General features: G+C 42.1%; 1 protein-coding gene across 2 annotated transcripts in view; it reads right to left on the bottom strand.

Annotated features, from left to right (window-relative positions):
• The window catches only part of NUP93 (nucleoporin 93), a 112,476-nt gene that overhangs the window by 24,050 nt on the left and 69,087 nt on the right, over positions 1-19,339 (bottom strand). For both annotated transcript variants that reach the window (XM_025889144.2, XM_073880265.1), the window contains 2 exons: positions 15,525-15,587; positions 10,417-10,545 (listed from right to left, as the gene is read on the bottom strand). In XM_025889144.2, the coding sequence (XP_025744929.1) occupies positions 10,417-10,545; positions 15,525-15,587 (192 nt within the window). The remainder of the gene's footprint in view (positions 1-10,416; positions 10,546-15,524; positions 15,588-19,339) is intronic.

Raw genomic sequence — 19,339 nt, forward strand, 5'->3', positions numbered from 1 at the left:
GGGAAAAGTTTATTAGGCTTTTTTTAAAGAAAGACTAAAGTTAAATCTTTAGTTAAGTTTCATTCTCTACTGTAAACAAGTATGGTTCAAAATTAGGTATATCTTATTAGGTATATTCTTAAATTTCTACAAACCTGTGCTATAGCAAATTTTTTTAAGTTTCTCCCATTGAAAAAAATGCAATGCTGTATTGACTAAAACAAAACAAAAAAAAGGAGTTTAAAGCAAGCAGGTTTCCTGGGAAACCGGCAGAAGACAGCAGCAAAACTTGCTGGCACTAGCAAAGCTGGCAAAAGGAATATTTGTGTGGGCAAGTGCTAGGAGTAGGGTGGCGAGGAGAGCGGGCAGGAGGCTGAAAGGCGAAATTCTGAAGAGTGAAGGCTGAGCTGTCAGGACACCTGGGTTCCGGGAGGACCACTTCACTCCCTGACTTTGGGGTCTGGGGCAAAGCACACTCTCTTGGAGCCTCAGGTTCCCCTCAGTCGAACGAAGGGGATGTCCTAGACAACCTCAGAAGGTCCTCCTTAGCTCTGATTTTCTGCAGTCACTGCTACTAAAAGCTTGAAACAGTTTACTGACCTTGGCAGATGCTGCTGGCTGGCCGACCCAATGATCATTTCAAATCCCTACCTCTCACCTCCACTCCCTGCCACCTTTCAGTCTAGCAGAGGCAGTTAAAGACACCTAATAGTGTGTTGGTCAATGTTTAACAACCGGCTTGGAGAAGGGGCCTGATGTGTAGTGTCGGCTGGTTTCTATGATGTGAAGACTCCCACGATGGCAGATGTCAAGCTATCCCAAGGAGTATCAACTAGACTGCCAACTTTCTGAAAATTTACCTCTACCCACTACTGAATATACGCTTCCCCAGCTTCCACTGCAGGTGGGAGTGGCAGTGAACCATAGTTCTAGCCTATGAGATGAAGCACAAGTCTGGAGTACATTCTGGGGACAGCTTCTGCTCTTCCTGATGAAGGGAAGATGAAGAGCCTGGCATGGCCTTCCAATCCCCCTTGACGCCCCCCAGTGTAAATGGGATGCACAGAGCTGTAGCAGCATCCTGTGCGCCAAAGCAAGTGATGTGCTGAGGATGGTGGTGTACAGAGAGGCACTGGGCCTCTGATGGCGGCGCAGAACAACTGAATGAAGGCCCACGCTCTCTCCACACCCACAGACTTCCTGTTAGGTGAGAACAAAATAAATCCTTATTTAAGCCACTGAAACTGGTCTTCTGTTACTCACAGCTGAAAGCATTCCTATCTGAAATACAGAATTAGTGAAAACCACCAGGTCATAACAACAGTTACACTTATTAAGTACTACTATATACCAAGCACCATCTTAATTCCCACAACCCTAGAATGTACTTTTATTATGTCAATTTTATAGATGAAGACACCAAAGCACAAAGAAAGCAGCTTGCCCAAGGTCACTCCAATAGGAGGTGGTGGAGCCATTGTTTGAGTGCAGTCTGGCTCCATAATGTCTGTCAGGGCAGCCCAGGGCAACTTTCCAAGGACAGCCATCAAAGACCAAGAGAGGGGTGGTTAGAAATCCTGGCTCCAGTACTCACTACCACTATGATCTTGATTGCATTCACTGCTTCTTTGGAGCCTTGGTTTCTTTAGCTGTAAAACAGGAGCGGTAACAACATCCACCTCCAGTTTGTGATCAAGATGAAGCAAGGAGAAAAACAGTACTTACCTCACAGCATTGTTGTGAGGAATAAGTAGAAAGAACTCGGCACAGCCCCCAAACACTAACTATTACCACCTTTTAAATAAAACATAAACAACTATAATGAACATAGGAATAAACCCTATTGGATAGATATGGACACCACAGAAACATAAACTATTTTACTTTGTGCTGGCTGGAAATTCTCATCTCATTTTTCTACAATAAATACATATTCCTTGTATGAACAGAACCCCCCAGTAGCTCATTCTCTCCTTCTGGACTAATTCTGAGTGTTCCCAGTAACACACAGTTGAGGACTATTCTATTAGCCAGCCAGCCATACTTTTGGAACAGAACTAACCATATGAAAGTTGATGATCCCAAAGTCTTTTTTATTTTATTTTATTTTATTTATTTATTTGAGAGAGAGAGAGAGAGAAACAGTATGAGAGGGGAGAAGGTCAGAGGGAGAAGCAGGCTCCCTGCTGAGCCAGGAGCCTGATGTGGGACTCGATCCCAGGACTCCAGGATCATGACCTGAGCCGAAGGCAGTCGCTTAACCAACTGAGCCACCCAGGCGCCCCCAAAGTCTTTTTTAAAACAGAGCACTAAGTCTATTAACTCCAGTAGCCTAATTGAGGGGAGTGACTAGGAGGATAAAAAGGGGAACACAACACTAAAACATTTCTGCAAGGACATAGCTATTTCAGCTATATATACGTAAACAGCCTTGAGAAATATGTTCCAGTACTAAAACCTAACTTTTAAAAGTATCCATTTAAAAAGTAGTTGCTTTTCAGCCTTTAAATTTCCATTTAAATTAATTTTGCCTAATGCTCTTGTTTTCAAAGTTACCTCTCCTTCATTTGCCCTTGGCCCAGTCTCCGTCACACCACACATAAAGTCAATTATCCCAACAACAGGATGTGTACGTGCACATTCCTGAGCCAAGGAACCAGCAAACATTCACTGGAATTTCAAACCCAGGAGCTGCTTGAGGGCTGGGAAAGCAGCTGCCAGTATGTTGTGTGGGATTAATTCCAAATCCCTTGGACACTTGGGTCTCTCTGCACCAGGGCCTGATGGCACCACGACAGGAACGACAGAAGCAGGGAATCAGAGACCAGAAAGGCAGGGAAGATGGGAGGGCAGGGCCAGAGAGGGCAGCAAGGGGCTCACCCAGGAGTCTGGAGATACGATAAGTGAAGAATCAGCAGGGAGCACAGAAATGAGAAGTCTTCTCAGAACAGAGGGTAATCCCAAAACATTAATAGAACATTCCAGGTCAGGCAGGAAGTGGCTGGAGGGTGGCAGCAGGGAACCACAAGCTTTGTTAAGCAACTACTTTTGTACAAAGAATATCCAGGTGCAAATAAAACTTTTCCCAAGAAGGGCACATTCTACTTAGAGAGAAAAGATTGTAACTAGCATTCTTAGCAAAATAGGTATGGGGTAAAAAATATATATGCAAATACTACAAAAGGATGAGAGTTTATTTCCAAGTATAATGTTTGATTTTATATAAGCAAAATGGAACCAAAGTGATTAATTCACAATAGCTGGCTATAGAATCTGTACACAGAAGTCCAGTACTACTAGAAAGAAACACCAACTGGGGACCAGAAGACCCAGGTTCTAAATGCAACCCAACTGTGTGACCTACAGTAATGACATCTTAACTTCTCTGGAGCCTCCATTCTTCACGGACAAAGTGGGAAGGATTCTTGGGCCATTTACACAATGAAACCTATAGAGCCACTAAAAAATGGCAGACACCTACACGTACTAACACCTAGAAAAGGCTCCAAACTAAGTTCAAAAAAATCAAACCGTAATGCTAAGTTGTAGAATCTAATATATAAGATGGTGTTATTTATGGAATAAATGGACCGCGATGAGCTGAAGCTGTCCGTCTACAAGTGCACAGGAATGCACGAGAGGGAGCTGGAAGGACAGCAGGTGCGTTGCTGTCAGACGTTATGGCTGCGTGGAGTGAGGAGAGCGGCCAAGTGTCCGAAAGGGCATCTATATCGCTCTACCGTTGGAATACTGTGCAAGAAGGTGCTCGTGTATGATACAACATGATGTGAAAACGAAGGGCCCGTTTGGGTTTTTTGAACTTCTTTTTGAAAGAACAGCAAAGCACTTTCTATACTTGAAATCCCACCCACATTCCAGTTTGTGAAAGAAATCTTCCCCCCAGGAAATGACCAGGGAGCCATAAAATACAGTTTGGAATCATCTAGTCTAGAGTTTCCCAATTCAGACTCTGTTGGTCTCTATTTGACTGTATTCCACTGAATCTAATACATCATCTATTATAAGACAGGTTATTTATGTACCACTAGGGAAGGGAAAATGTTGTCAACTAAATTATGACACTGGATTTAAGATACACCCTGATTTCAGAGATTTTAAAATGTGGAAAAGTTTTGTGACTGGGAATTGATGAAATCTGGTATTATGTCAGTTATCAAAATGAGAAATTATATTCAACACTCACTGTTTGTGCATCACAGTGTGAAATGTTACCTTCACTATCTGCAATTAAGCTACAACTTAGCTTCTCAATGGAGCCTGTTGCTTGCTAGGCTCAGTCATTCTCCAGACAATTACATTAAAGAACCATCTACTGGGGTGCCCGGGTGGCTCAGTCGGTTAAGTGTCCAATTTTTGGTTTTGGCACAGGTCATGATCTCCCAGAGAGAGCCCAGCAGGGAGTCTGCTTCCCCTCTGCCCCTTCCCCTGCTCATGTGTGTGCGTGCTCTTTCTCTAATAAATATATAAAACTTTGGGGGAAAAAACCCCATCTGTTGACTACATCTAATACCAATGCAGGCATGAGACTGTACTGAAGTTAGATAAAAACTGACTTTTAAATACTGTTTTAAAAGTTGGCTAAGATATAGGAAGGATTCCCAACACTGCTCAAACCCCATGTGTTATCATGCAAGCAGCACAGCACTGGGGGTGTTCTCCCTCCCACTAACCACATGCAAGGATGCCACAGGGGTTCCAGAAGTCTCTTTCTTGCTTCAAAGCACATGGTTTTTATTCAGATCAAACTTGAGAAGTTATTAACAATCTTTCAATTCTTCTCTTCCTTTAAAAATTCCACCTCGGGCTCCTGGGTGGCTCAGTTGGTTAAAAATTCCACCTCTTTCTTCAATCATATTCTAAGGAAAGCAATTTCCCAAATTGAATTTATTCTATGGAAGCATCATTTCCCTTCTTAAAACTTGCTGGAAACAGGTATCACCAATGTGTTGTTGCTCTTCTGTTATCAGAAGGCTTGGAGGTAAAAGGTTCAGGAACCTACCATATCCTAGTTCACTTCTGCTTTTATTTATTTTTTAAATTTTTTTTCAAAGATTTTATTTATTTGACAAAGTGAGTGAGACAGAGCAAGTGAGCACAAGCAGGGGGAGATGCAGAGGGAGAGGGAGAAGCAGGCTCCCTACTTAGCAGAGAGCCCAACGTGGGGCTGGTTCCCAGGACCCTGGGATCATGACCTGAGCTGAAGGCAGATGCTTAACGACTGAACCATCCAAGCACCCCTCACTTTTGCTTTTAAAAAAAAAGTCTCAAGGGGTGTCTGGATGGTGCAGTTGGTTAAGTGTCCGACTCTTGGTTTTCGCTCAGGTCGTGATCTCAGGGTTGGTGAGATCGAACCCCATGTGGGGCTCTGTGCTCAGCCTGGAGTCTGCTTAAGGCTCTCCCTCTGCCCCTCCCCCATGCTCTTGCTCTCTCTAAAATAAATAAATTTTTTTTAAAGATTTTATTTATTTGAGAGAAAGAATGAGAGAGAGAAAGCATGAGAGGGGAGAGGTCAGAGGGAGAAGCAGACTCTCCACCGAGCAGGGAGCCCAATGTGGGACTCGATCCCAGGACCCCAGGACCATGACCCAAGCCGAAGGCAGTTGCTTAACCAATTGAGCCACCCAGGCGCCCAATAAATAAATCTTAAAAAAAAAAAAAAAAAGTCTCAAGCCTCTCTTTATATTAAATTATCCAAATGTGAACATTTTCCTTCAAATGTAAGGTCAGCTCAAAATGATCAAAAGCCTCCTTCCTAACCAATGATTCTGGATGCCAACAACCTTATTCCTGACAATAAAGTGCCCAGAAAAGAATGGTTTAGATGGCAAGTCATACTTCTTTAATTATTTCTTCTACTTATACACACAGATTTCTTTCATTCCGAGAGATACTTTATAAACCAAGGGAAATCCCTGAAAGGGGCCAGATCCCTACTGAAATGATTAAAATAAATTTCATGTGTAGCTTACCAAATACTAACAGCCACCATAAATACTGCTCGGATGTGTTGCGTGCGCACTCTGCCATCACCTGGCGAACCCCTTCACACGTGTTCTACATTCCTTATGACACTTCTTCCAGAGGGGCCATTTTCAAGAAAGACACCCAGGCCCGGGAATCCCAAAGCCTATCTCTGGCCTTCACGCTATGTGGTTTCCTATAAACAGGGTAGAGGAAAATGCCTGCCCAAGTGGAGATAACATCACCTTTCCATTATTGTTTGAAGAAGATTAGAAGGAAAAAGCCTGTAGAAATGGTTAAATTTTAAAAAGGCAAAAAATACCAAGCATGTGGCAAGGATACGGAACAAATGGAATTCTCTCACAGTGCTGGTAGGAGGGTACATGGATAAAACCATTTTGGAAAATCGTTTGGCAGTATCTGCCAGTGATGAACACACGCATATCCTCTGACCCAGCAATTCCCCTCTTAGCTGTACCCAACAGAGACGCAAACATATGTCCACCAAAAGACACGTACAAGAAGGTTCACAATGGCACTATTTATAAAAGCAAAGAAGTGGAAACTATCCAAATGTCCATCAACCCAAGAATGGATAAGCTGATTCTAGTTATACTGTTCAGCCATGAAATGAATGGCCCACAACTACATGCAACGATATACAGTATGTTCAGCAAAAGAAGCCAGAAACAAGAGTACATACTGCATGACTTCATTTACATGAAGTTCAAAAACAGCCAAAATTAATCTACGATGTTAGAAGTCAGGACCATGGGTTCCCTTGGTGGTGGTGGTGGTGGTGGAGAGGTAGTGACTGGAAGGGCACACAAGGAGGGTTGTTGGGGTGCTGGTAATAATCTGTTTCTTCATCTAGGTGTGTTCCATTTGTGATAATTCACGGAGCTGCATACTTAATAATGCATGCACTTTTCTGTATATATGTTATACTTCAGGAAAAAATTTCAAAACAACAGCAACAAACAGAACCAACAAGGTTGCAGAAAATGGCATTTCCCTACGTGACCTAAAGGGAGAAGCATCTGCATCCCTTGCCAGCTTTTACAGCAATGCTATCCATTATGCTAGGTGTCACAATAGAGAAGAGCAAAAGTATCGATAACTCTCTTCCCAGGGGACTCGAGGTCAAGGAAGAAAAAGTCTACTAAATAGACTAATCTATTTTTAAGAGAAGGGCAATCAAAAAAGAACATCTCATTAGCAGCTTATAATTACTTCCAAATCCCAATACAGACCACAACCTATTAACACCATTTTAAAAAATGAAGTTTATAAAACCATGAGTTGTTCTACTTATCTGTCCAGACTCACAAGAAATTGAGAAACATTAGACTGGCCAAGGGTTTTACGCATTAGTTCTTCTTTCCCAAAGATCTGATCTTAGTCTTTGAAGTCTCTGAGTCTAAGAAATGTGCCACGGGGTCCTTAATGAGTAGTTTCCTAAGACAAATGTCTTTAGCATTTATTTGGGGGCTAATTTAACAGAAAAAACTGGTTTTTAAATCAGTACGGGATGTATGAAGTTACCCTGTAGGCATGACACTGCCAAACTACCCACGTTTGATCCAGACTTCAACAGAATAATGGTATAGAAGCCAACAGTCCTGGATCTCACCAGTATACTAGGTGTCTCTCTGAGCCTCGGTTGTCCTAGCTCTTGTGAGAAAAGAATGCTAGCTAGCCACGGAACAAATTCCAGGATAAAGACTTACCAGGAAGCACTGGTAATATTACTTGAAATGTCTTACATGGTAATTTTTGTAACACTGTAATTTTTAATCTGCACCTCTAAATCATCTGAAACAACTTTTTATAACAATAATAAAGGGATGGCCATTATGGGTCAGGTGTATTATCACTAATCTTCCCAATCATCCCATTTCATCAGTAAAGACACTGAAAGTCTGCAGGGTTAAGTCCCTTGAACAAGGTCTCAGAACTAGTGAGTGGTGAAGTGAGGATTTGACCCCCAGATCTGTTCGCTCCTCAACAGCAGAGTGGTAACTGTGTGGCAAGTCATAGCTCCCCAAAGCATAAAGGCAGACATGACTGATCAAGCAAGATGCTCTTTCCTGCCACTCCCAAGAAGAAGCCTCAAAGTCCCTCTCAGGAAAGATCTCCAGGATACATGAAGTGAAAAAAGCAAGATACACAACAGAGCATAGAGAAAGCTAACTTTTGTGTAAGGAGGAGGGAGGAAGGTAAGAATGTATAATCTCATATACCTGTGTTCATATAAAGAAACAATGGAAATATACACAAGAAAATAGTAATAGTGATTACATGTGGGGGAGGCAAAGCGGGGAGGGAATGAGCTTTTGAGGGACAGGGTACTTTAATTCTTGAATCATATAAATACATTGCCTTTTAAAAAATCAGATTTCAGAGGGAAGAAAACCCTCAACTTAGCACTACCCCCAATCAATAAACACTGGCAATTAAAACAAACCCTATTTAACATTCTCACTCTAAAATCAGTTTCAACGTATCTCTAATACTTCAGCTACCACAAAGTTAGCCAGAGCCCAATGATTTGTTCAGCCAATATTGCTTGAGCATCTGTTCTAGGCACTCATCTAGGCACTGCGGGTATGAGTAAAAACAAGACAAACAAAATCCTTACCTTCACAGAGCTTATGTTCTATTATGAGAAACAGGCACTAAGCAGTATAAAGACATGAAACATACACAATGGTACGTGGAAGGAAATGCTAAGAAAAATACGGCAAGAAAAGGGGATACAGGAAGTGTTGAATGGGGAGAGGCTGTGTTAGATTCCAGGTATCAAGGCCTTGGAAGGCCTCACTGAGATGGGACTGGATAAATATTTGAAGGAAGTGAGGGAGACGGTCACACAGCTACTTGAGGAAGAACATTCTCGACAGAATGCAATAGGAAGCACAGAGGACCTGAGGCAGGAGCAAGCCTGCCGGCTTTGTTCAAGGAATCTGTTAAGGAGCTTGCATGGCTGGAGCAGAAAGAACAACGGTAAGAGCAGTATGAGGTGAGCTCAGAGAGGCAATACCACTAGGTCAGGTGAGGACAGAGAGGTCATGGTGAAGACTGGTTTTCACTCCAAGTGAGGTAGGTGTCACTGGAGGATCCTAAGCAGAGGAGTGACGTGATCTAACCTGTGTTTTAACAGGGTCATTCTGGCTGCCGTGTTGAGAAGATATTGTACAAGGCAAAAGCAGGGAGACTAGTGTGGTCGGGCACCTATAAGATGGTTCCCCGCCCCCCAAATCCCCACCTCCTAGGATTCAAGCTCTTGTATGATCTTTTCCTCATGAGTATAGGCTGGATTTAGTGACTTACTTTGAACAGAGGGGATAGATATTACTTTCATGATTAAGTCACAGAAACTCTGGTTTCTATCTAGGGAGCACTTTGGCTCTCCCTCAGATTCCCCACTCTTGCTCCAGGAGAAGCAAGTTATTATGTTGTGAGCAGCACAACAGAGAGACCCACATGACAAGAACCTGATATCCCCAGCCAAGGGCCAGAGAAAACCTAAGGCTTGCCAAGAGCCACACTGAGTGAGCTTAGGAGTGGATCCTCCCTGAGTTGAATCTTGAAATGATAGCTTCAGCTAACACTAAACCCTGAGCCAGAAATCCCAGCTAAGCTAAATGCTTGTTTGCAGCCACTACGGTTTGGATAATTTGTTAGACAGCCATATTAAGTAAACCCAGCAGTTAGGAGGCTAGTTCAATAATCTGAGAGAGAGGTGATGGTGGTTTGGACCAGAGTGCTAACGCTAGAATAGTAAGAAGTGGTTGGAGTCTGGGTATATTTTGAGAGTAAGGTTAATTGGACCTGCCAACATGAGAGAGAGACTAGGTGGGAGAAGGAGAGGACAAAAATGAATCTGAGGTTTTTGATCTGAGTAAGTGAAAAATTGGACTGCCGTTTATAAAGATGATAAACTCTGTGAAAAGAAGTCTGGCAGGCTGGCATGAGAAGGGGGATGGTGGGCAGTTCCTATCATGACCCAACTATGGACATGGAGAGCTTGAGATGGCTATGAGACACCCAAGGAGAGCCAAAAGGCCACTAGATAAATGAGTCTGGGCTGTAGGGCTGCAAGGTAAATCTGAATCGTCAGCATAGAAATGGTATTTAAAGCTACAAGCCCAGATGAGATCAACGGGCAGTGATTGAGGGAGAAAGCATAGGTCAACGATTGAGCCCCAGGACACTCAAACATCTAGAGGTCAAGGAGCCTGAGGAAACTCAGCAAAGGAAGCTGAGCAGAAACAGCCAGACATGCTGGAGGAAATCCCAACAAATGTGGGCATCCTGGAGGCCAGGGGAAGAAAGTGTCTCCAAGGGGAGATGGTGATTATCTGCGCCAAGAGTCAAGTAGATAAGCATTTCTTGATCTCACATTTTTATTAGTAGAGGCCTATCTTTTAGACTCAACCTACCTCAACCTACCTCATTTTCTTGAGTAAAGTCCAGGGTATCTTCTCCTGATGCCAGCAGTGTGTGGAGAATTCGCTGTTTCACTTGCTCCCACTCGACCAGCATGGACTCTCGATGGTACTCCTCAGCCATGCCAAAGGTCTGTCAGAGAGGAAAAGAAGGGAGATGATCCAAACGGGAAAACAACATGGTTTCCTTCAAAGTTCAACAGAGACTCAAAGCCCCTCCGATGATCATCTTTCTGTAAGCAGAGCAAGAGCGACCTACTTTAAGAATTATCCTTAGAGTCTAATGCATTAAAAAAATTTAATAGTGCTAAAATACTTAGAACATTTACCTCTTAACCACTTTTGAGTGTACAGTTCAGTGATGTTAGTACATTCAGACTGTCGCGCAGCCATCCACAGCTCTTTTCATCTTGTAAAACTGAAATCCTGCCCTGTTAAACACTGACTCTCCACCCTCCTTCCCCCAGTTCCCAGGAACCACCACTCTACTTTCTGTCTCTCTGTTTTCGACTACTTCCAAGTACCTCATATAAGTGCAATCATAACAGTGTTTGTCTTTTTGTGATTGGCTTATTCCATTTGTATGTCTTCAAGGTTCATCCATGTTGTAGCATATGCAGAATTTCCTTCCTTTTTAAGGCTGAATAATATTCCATTGTGTGTGTCTATTACATTTTGTTGATCCATCCATCTATCCACGGACACCTGAGTTACTTCCACCTTTTGGTTATTGTGAGTAATGTTGCTATAAACATGGATGTACATGTATCTCTTCAAGCTCCTGCTTTCAATTCTTTGGGGTATATACCCAGAAGTGGAACTGCTGGATCACATGGTAATGCTGTGTTTAATTTTTTGATGGATTGAACAGTGTTTCCATAGACGATGTACCATTTTACATTCCCACCAACAATGCACGACGGTTCCAGCTTCTCTACACCCTTGCCAGTACTTACTATTTTCTGGGTTGTTGGTTTTTTGGGGGGAGGCAGGGGGAGAGATAGTAGCCATCTAATAGGTGTGAGTTGATTTCTCATGGTTTTGATTTATTTACATTCCCCTAATGATAATAATGTTGAGCATCTTTTCATGTGCTCATGAAGATAAATACCTTTTTAAACCTCTGAAATTAGGCTACATATTACAAGTAATAGCATGTCACAGTTTAAAGTGAAGTACTTTTCTTGGATTATAAAAATCAATGGTTTTTAGTAAATATCTAAGAAAAGACAAAAACAAGAGAGTCTCTCAATGTCTTTATTTTTTAAGAGACAGTAATACTTTCATAGGAAGAAGCAAATCAGTAAAAGAAAAGTGGCACTTTCTACAACTGGGTCTCCCACCACTCTACCCAAAGTGATCATGAAAATGTCTGGCAAACCTCACGCCTGTCTAGTGGTAATACTGCAGGTTGTTGCCAAAACAAAGGTGCTCAGAAAGAAAAGTAAAAAGAGAAAGAAAGGAAAGAAGGGAGGAAGGGAGGGAGGGAGAAGACAAAACAAAACAAAACAAAACAAAACGTTCTTGAAGAAATGAAAGCAACTTATAAATACACTGAATCATGACCATTCTTAGCCTGTTATTCTTTAACTGGCAGACTGGGTTTCCCAACAGCTTCAGTCCACTTTTCAAAAAGCCATTTCATTTACAATCAGATTGGCATCTAATTAGGCAGCACCAAGGGAATGAGTATTAGTAATGCCTACTTTATTTCTGGCAACACAGATAATTTATACTGATAATATCCATATACATGAGCCCTGAGAAACTGTCAGAAAAATCATATACATTTTTCCTACAAATGGGATGTTTGAGTATCGACCAATATTTACTAAAACGTGAAAAAGACAGATAGCATATACAAAAATAATTAGGAAGAAGGCTGGCATATCCTGCAAGTCTGATTTTGGTCCATGTATCAGTGAATCCCTTCTCTAGTATGTATTCTGAAGACACAAGGAGAAATGACAATCACGAACTTTAAAAACAGTCTTCCACCTCGTTTGCTTCCCACTGAAGTCAGGCAGAATGGACTATCCCAATCAGTTAGACTGGGGTGAAAAAATACCCAAGGGAAAAATCATTTTCTCTTGTTACGTTAGTGAACTTGAATATGAGAGCTATGCACTTTGAATAGAGAGAAGTATACTAGAACAGAAAGGCGGTGTGAGGTGTAGGAGAAGGGGTGGAAGAAGATATCCAGAAATGGTGCACAAGTGAACCACAGTTTCTTCTCAACTCTTCCTATGTAGTGGTCAAACCAACAACCTCCTCAGCCTTGAGCCTCTCCCAGCAAGGGAAAAATGAAGGGCGATGTGGCACAGGGACCAGGGTGGGCAGAAATGGGGAGGTGGGGGAAGGCTGGCATACCACACAGCTTTCTGAGCCTGCAACAGGAGGTGAGGTACTGCCTAAGCTGTGGTATTGACCCACGACACCGGAGTGTCACAAGAGTTTTTCTTAAGGATAAGTCCTCTGGCTGGTAAAGAATGGCAGAATAGTGAAAGCAACTGAAGAAAACAGACAGTATACTACGCAGAGAATGCTGTTGATGAGGACAGTGGGCACAGACTTCCAGCATCATTTAAAGGGTAGAGTGACAAGAATGGGAATTAACCAACACCTGTTCATCAGGCTGCCCACCTATGTGCCAAGAACTCCTGTTTCAAGAACACAGGAAGTACTCTGAAAACTGGCAGCTTTCTGGGCTCAAATCCTCAGATATATCTAAGCAGTATGCCAGGCTACTCATTTAAAACAGCCCCACAACCTGAATGAACAGCACTGTGGTTCCATTCATCATTAGTGTGATAAGGAGCTTCAAATAAAAATAAATGGCCTAATATTAAAATTCTCTTCCTTTACCATGCAACCCTAGCTTATCTTAATTACATTCGAGCTAATGAACATCTAATTTGTGGGCTAATCAGAGATGATCAGCCACCCATCTGCCCTATTTCAGCCTATTCCCTTTAGACTCATAACTGAACCACTGGATTAGGTGCAAAGAACAATGTTAACCAGGAGAGCTAATGAATGAGAGTCACCAGAGCTACTAACTGACAACTAAGAGGAGTGAAGGTCTGAGGCAAGGTGAAAGGTAGGGAACAGGAGGGACAAGAAGCAGAGGAATCCGAGGGAAGAGAAAAGGGACAACCTGGAAGGGTGCATGGATGTGTACAAAATAAAAGGAAGGAAAGACAAACCACAGAAAATGACAAAGCAATGGAGAAATTATAAATTACATTGGACTCTTTCAAGTTATGTGTGGACATCTCTCTCTCTGCATACAGTTAAGAAAGGAAGATAGGAAGACAACCGGGCAACTGAATTAAAAACGGGTGAGGAGCACTGGAACCCCACTTTCATAAAGGGAATAGGGAAATACGCTTTGACTTCACATCCGCTTATTATTGAGCTGTTTCTGGCTTTTGGAAACTCTACATATGTTCTGATAATGTTGTTCTGTTTTTGCTGGGATGCACCAAATGGAATAACATAGGACACATTTGTGGTTTTGTAGCTTGTTTTCTTGGCATTTCAGCAGGACATTGGCAAGTTATTCAAACATGAAATTAGCACCAAAATGCCAGGAAGCCGCTCACCTTTTGTTTGAAAATAATTCTTGCTCAGTGGTAGTCTGCTGGTGTCCAGACAGGTGAAAGGTCTCCCCCCAGGCCGGCTCCCAACACCGGAACATCTCCCTCACAAACACATATGCACACATTTTGCACTGTGGTATGTCACTTAGATGTTTTGGCTGGCTGCACATTTAGTCTCAGTATGGCACAGAGACTGCCAATTCCAGAAACACATTCCGCAGGGTAAATGGATTAATAAGGCTCGGTGGCATTCGACAATCCTAATTTAATTTCACTGGTCCTTTACAGCAAGAGAATTGATGTTGGTGAGTAATTCACTCAAAGTGTGAACAAAGAAGCCTTTATAAAAAAAATTTTTTTTTTCAAATCTTAATCTATTTCTAGGAATAAATACTACTGCCAAAAAAGTACTTAATAAAATTTTGGGGATTTTGTTTTTACTCTGATAGTTAAATGTACCAATCATTTAAATAAATGCCTTTGGAACATCTTCTTACAAATTAGAGCTGGCAAGCCCCCTGCTGCACCCCCCCCCCCATATCAGCCTTCCCGAGATAGTCCCAACTGCCCCCCCATCAGCCTTCCCGAGATAGTCCCACCTGCACAGAACATTTTAATAAAGCACACTGACAAACGGTTTTTTATTTTATTATTTTATACTATACAAGTAATTTTAAACTATGTAAATAATACATAAATATATTTCACTTGATATAAGAGTTATAATGTAAACAACAGAGCAGAGGTTTCCCCTTCAACCCTATGCACTTCTGCAGAGACACACACTGCTGGCAGACTAGAGTGAACCCTCCCCAGCCTCCTTCCTGGGGACTGCAAACCTTCCTCTCCCCGCCCCCCAAAGGACTCCAGTGGCCTAAAAATAAAATCTCTTACTCTGTAATGGGATCTTTTGGAAAGGTTTTGAGCTTCCAATTCTTGTCAGAAACAAATAGAGATAACACATGTTAGTAAACAATCCTTGAGTATCTTGAGGGAATGCCTGATTCAAAATATTGCTGCCCATATAATGGCTGCTCTGGCTGACTTCTTTATCATCCTGTGGACAGCCAAGCTGGCTTCCTTTCCTTTTTTTTTTTTTTAAGAGCTTGGGAAAATTGTTAATGTAAAAGGTAACATGGAAAGTCAAATTGTATGATAAAAGGAAAGATTAAGGAAAAATATCCTTGATCATAACTGCTGTTCTGAAATGCTGATTCAGTCAGCTGAAATCAAAATACCATTTTATATACCGTAACAATGAAACCAAAGAATTGTCTGGCCTTCCACTTTAAGATTAATTTAATAATTAATTGACCATTCTGTTTCAGATGCATTTCAGTCACTAAATACAAGTAGAGTTACAAGCATGATTATCTTCCTCAAAAATGGTTCCTGTAGAACTCCCTCTGGTGAACTAACTAAGGAGGGAGAGCTGGGCCTGGACACAGGCTCCAGCTTCCAGAACACTGCTGCCCTCTCAATGGTGTCCATCCTCATCTGGGTTCCTTACCCTCTTCCGAGACTCCTCAATGGCAGACAGCAGGGCATTGTCCTTCTCATTCTTCAGGAAGCCCTAGGAAAGGGGGAGAAACGACACAACTTAGGTTAAAATCAACCTTCAAATAATCAAAAGTACACTGTAGGGGAAAAAAATCGCCATCAGGATATCTGCTATCCTGCCCTCCTTCACCCTGACAGAAATTTCTTAACTCAGAAACATCAAAATAGATGGTTTTTCCAGGTGTTTCCCAGTTTCTTTCATTTTGAGAGCACATGATGATTGTTAGAAGCTGAAGTCCCATGAAGGAGCAGCTCGAGTCTCACGTCCTATAAACATGTAAAATGCAAACTAACAGTCAAGACTGCCCTTCAGTATTTCTGAATGGCCTGGATTATAGACACAGCTTTGACTACACAACAGTCACAGTGCTTCTGTCTTTAGTCTATATTTCTCTGCTGCTTTTTCAATTCATTCTTCAATTTCTTCCTAACACTGCAGAAGCAGCACCATCCACTTGTCTGGGCGTTTTCCATTTACTGGTCAATGGCTGGAATACTCCCACAAACAAACAAAAACCCACACATTTCTTTTGGGGTTTTGCCACATGCACTCCCTATTTCAGGCCTGATGACACTCGCTTCTTGTTTAATATATCTTGTAGTAATATAGATGGGATGAACAGAAGACCAAGACTGATTTAATATGCACAGGGCTAAATGCCTACAACATGCAACCGCACAGTAACATGATGACAGCCTTAGTTTCAAATTAAGGTGCCTCCATTTACTGATGGCATGAATTTAGCCAAGTCACTCAAACTCTCTCAACTTTAGTTTACCTGTATGTAAAATGAATTTTAAATGAGATATGCGATCAAGCGCTTGACTCAAGATTCAATACACATATTAGAATTAATGAGATTTAGGGGCGCCTGGGTGGTTCAGTCAGTTAAGCATCCGACTCTTGATCTCAGCTCAGGTCTCGATCTCAGAATCATGAGTTCAAGCCCCATGTCCAGCATGGAGCCTATTAAAAAAAAAAAAATCAATTAGATTTAGACCTGTTGGTGACATCAAAGAGGGAAATGCCCAGGAATATGAACTCTCTGGGGGAATATAATACAAAGCAGAATCAAGCTAAAGTTTTGAAGACATGCTAAATTTTAAAAAACCATTATTTGACAGTATTGAAAACTTACTGTGATGGTTAGTTAATTTTTGATCACCTATTATATTTTTAACAACTATAACAGTTTAATATATGTTGTTCAAGCAGTCCCAGATACTAAGTTGCTGATTCTCTAAAACAAAACAAAAGAAAACAAACAAGGGGAAAGGGCACTAAAATTGGGAATATAAATTTAAATAAAATATTAATCTTCATAGATTCCCCTCATTTCTTATGTACTGGCCCATGATTCTCCCACACCTGCTGTCACACCCCAAACTGGCAGTGCACTGGATTGAACAAGGACAATGGCAAGCAGCCAAGGAAACAGTTCCCTCATAGGCTTCTCCAGGGCAGTCCCTGAGGCAGCTCTTGGGCAGCTCTGAGGGCACAACATGAAGACTGCTCCAAATACCCACACTGCTATTTGGTGATGGGTAGGGTGGGGAGAAGCATTAGTTACTTGCCTACTAATGCAATAGCCTCAATAAACCAGAGCACATAAAGTTAGGACCCCATGTGGTCCACATAGAAGGAGGCAGTTTGGCACCACATCCTTGCTTCTGGCCAGACATGAAATGATGGGGAGGATTTTAACAGACCCTGTTTATACCCTTTCACAGCAAATCAATCAAGTCAACAAACCTTTATTATAATTTCACTTTCACAAGGAGTCTTTAATGGCTAAAGCTAAAGGTTTTAGTATTACAGTTTATAAACAAAGCTATGGAATCATCATTGAATGTTGGTCCCAAACAAATGGCAGGCATAGATTGTGTTTTGTGGCACCTTCTCCTGGCTGCTGCTATGGGAGGTGGATTGTCTATGCAATCCATCTTTGGGGTAAGGGTGGAGGGTGATAACAACTGCCCGACAAGGCCTGGCCTTATTTTCTTCTCTCTAGTTGGGGTGGGGGGGCACTGTGCCAAGTGCCCCATGCCCTTTCTGGGCTTCCTCTGCTCTTCCCAGTGATCAGCCTGTCCCATTCCTTTAATGTACCCATGTCTACATGTAACCCATGCATGCACGTGTGCGCGCACACACACACACACAAAACACAAATGCAAAGCAATAATCAGACACGTTTGTTTAAAAAGCAACATAATATGCTGTAAGAAACACAATTCCAAATTTTCTAAGAGATGAAATGTGAAATAGTGATGAAAGAAAGGGAAAAAGATACTGTTTTAGGGGCAGATGACTCTCTTCCTGAAAATATTCATTATAAGCCCACATCTCAAAAGTCACACTAATAAGTAAATCAAACACCTGTGCATGAGAATCAGATTTTAGACAGCGTCTACCTATGAACAAAGACCATGAGCCATTAAATACCTCAACAATTGGGCTTTCTCGATAGCACAAACTGGGCCCACAAGATATACAGATCTTGGATTTTAATTTTTCATCCTTTATTCCTCTCTAAAATTGGCTACATATCACATTTTATTTTTAAAAACAACACATTAGTGACCTATCTTTTGAAAATAATCTTTAACAGAACTATAACGTATACAGTCATAATAGTTCCGGGGTCTGGGTGCCATCTAGTGGCAGTTACTTTCTTTTAAAGAATACACACCTTGAGGGAAAGTAACAAATTAAAGAACTAAATAGTTGGGCAGAAAAATACCTGCCTCGGCCCAAGTTTCCCACGGATCTCTCCCTCGACTTCCCTTTTCCACGTGTTTCCTTTCCTTCCCACTGCTTCTGGGAGATACCTCTCACACCCCACATCCCAGAGATATACTTTTAATAGCTCATCAGAAAATGGGTTTTCTGTAGGACTGAGGGCATGAAGGGTGACCTGAGAGGTGCCTTTCTCAATGAAGACCCTGGTCACAGACAAGACTGAACAGCCCACCTCCCACTTGGAGATGCCAGCCATCTAACTGTGACCCTCAGAGCACCGCACCCTAACCCTCTTCTTGCCAACAAGCACTTTTTTTTTTTAAAGATTTTACTTATTTATCTATTTGACAGAGAGAGAGAGAGAGAGAGAGAGAGAGAGAGAGAGAGAGAGATTGGAAGAGCAGGAACACAAGCAGGGGGAGTGGGAGAGGGAGAAGCAGGCTTCCTGCGGAGCAGGGAGCCCAATGCGGGGCTAGATCCCAGGACCCTGGGATCATGACTCGAGCCGAAGGCAGACGACAAGCACTTTTTAATTGCTCACAGCCTTCCACCCAACCCGTCTACTGCTGGTCCACTCAATAAAGAACATTCCACAAACATCTGCAGGCCTGCTAAGTAAGATAACTACTCCTGACTTCCCCATCTGTATACTGCTCCTCACTGCCAGAGTCCTGGAAACAGACCCTCTTCTAACTGGCTCCTTGAATGGGTTTTGGTTTCAAGCTTTCTGTAACATATAATAGCTCCCATTCAGGAAGCAATTAAGGGCCAGACACTGCTCCAAGCAATTCAAAGACATTACTGCTAATCTTTTAACAATATGAAAAAACAGACATATCACTCCACTCTGCCCCCAACCACCCCCTCTCCATTTTACAGGTAAGAAACAGACTCTCAGCATTTAACTAACTGGACCACAGTTTCCCAACCAGGAAAAGGAAGAGGCAGAATTCAAACACAGTTCTGACTCTCAAGAGACCCAATGTTTCCAAGATAATAAGGGAACAGTACACTTCTAATCAAGA

This window comes from Callorhinus ursinus, unplaced genomic scaffold (assembly GCF_003265705.2).
Source record: "Callorhinus ursinus isolate GAN/ISIS: 27379988/994484 unplaced genomic scaffold, GSC_fseal_2.0 scaffold37, whole genome shotgun sequence".
NCBI lineage: Eukaryota > Metazoa > Chordata > Mammalia > Carnivora > Otariidae > Callorhinus > Callorhinus ursinus.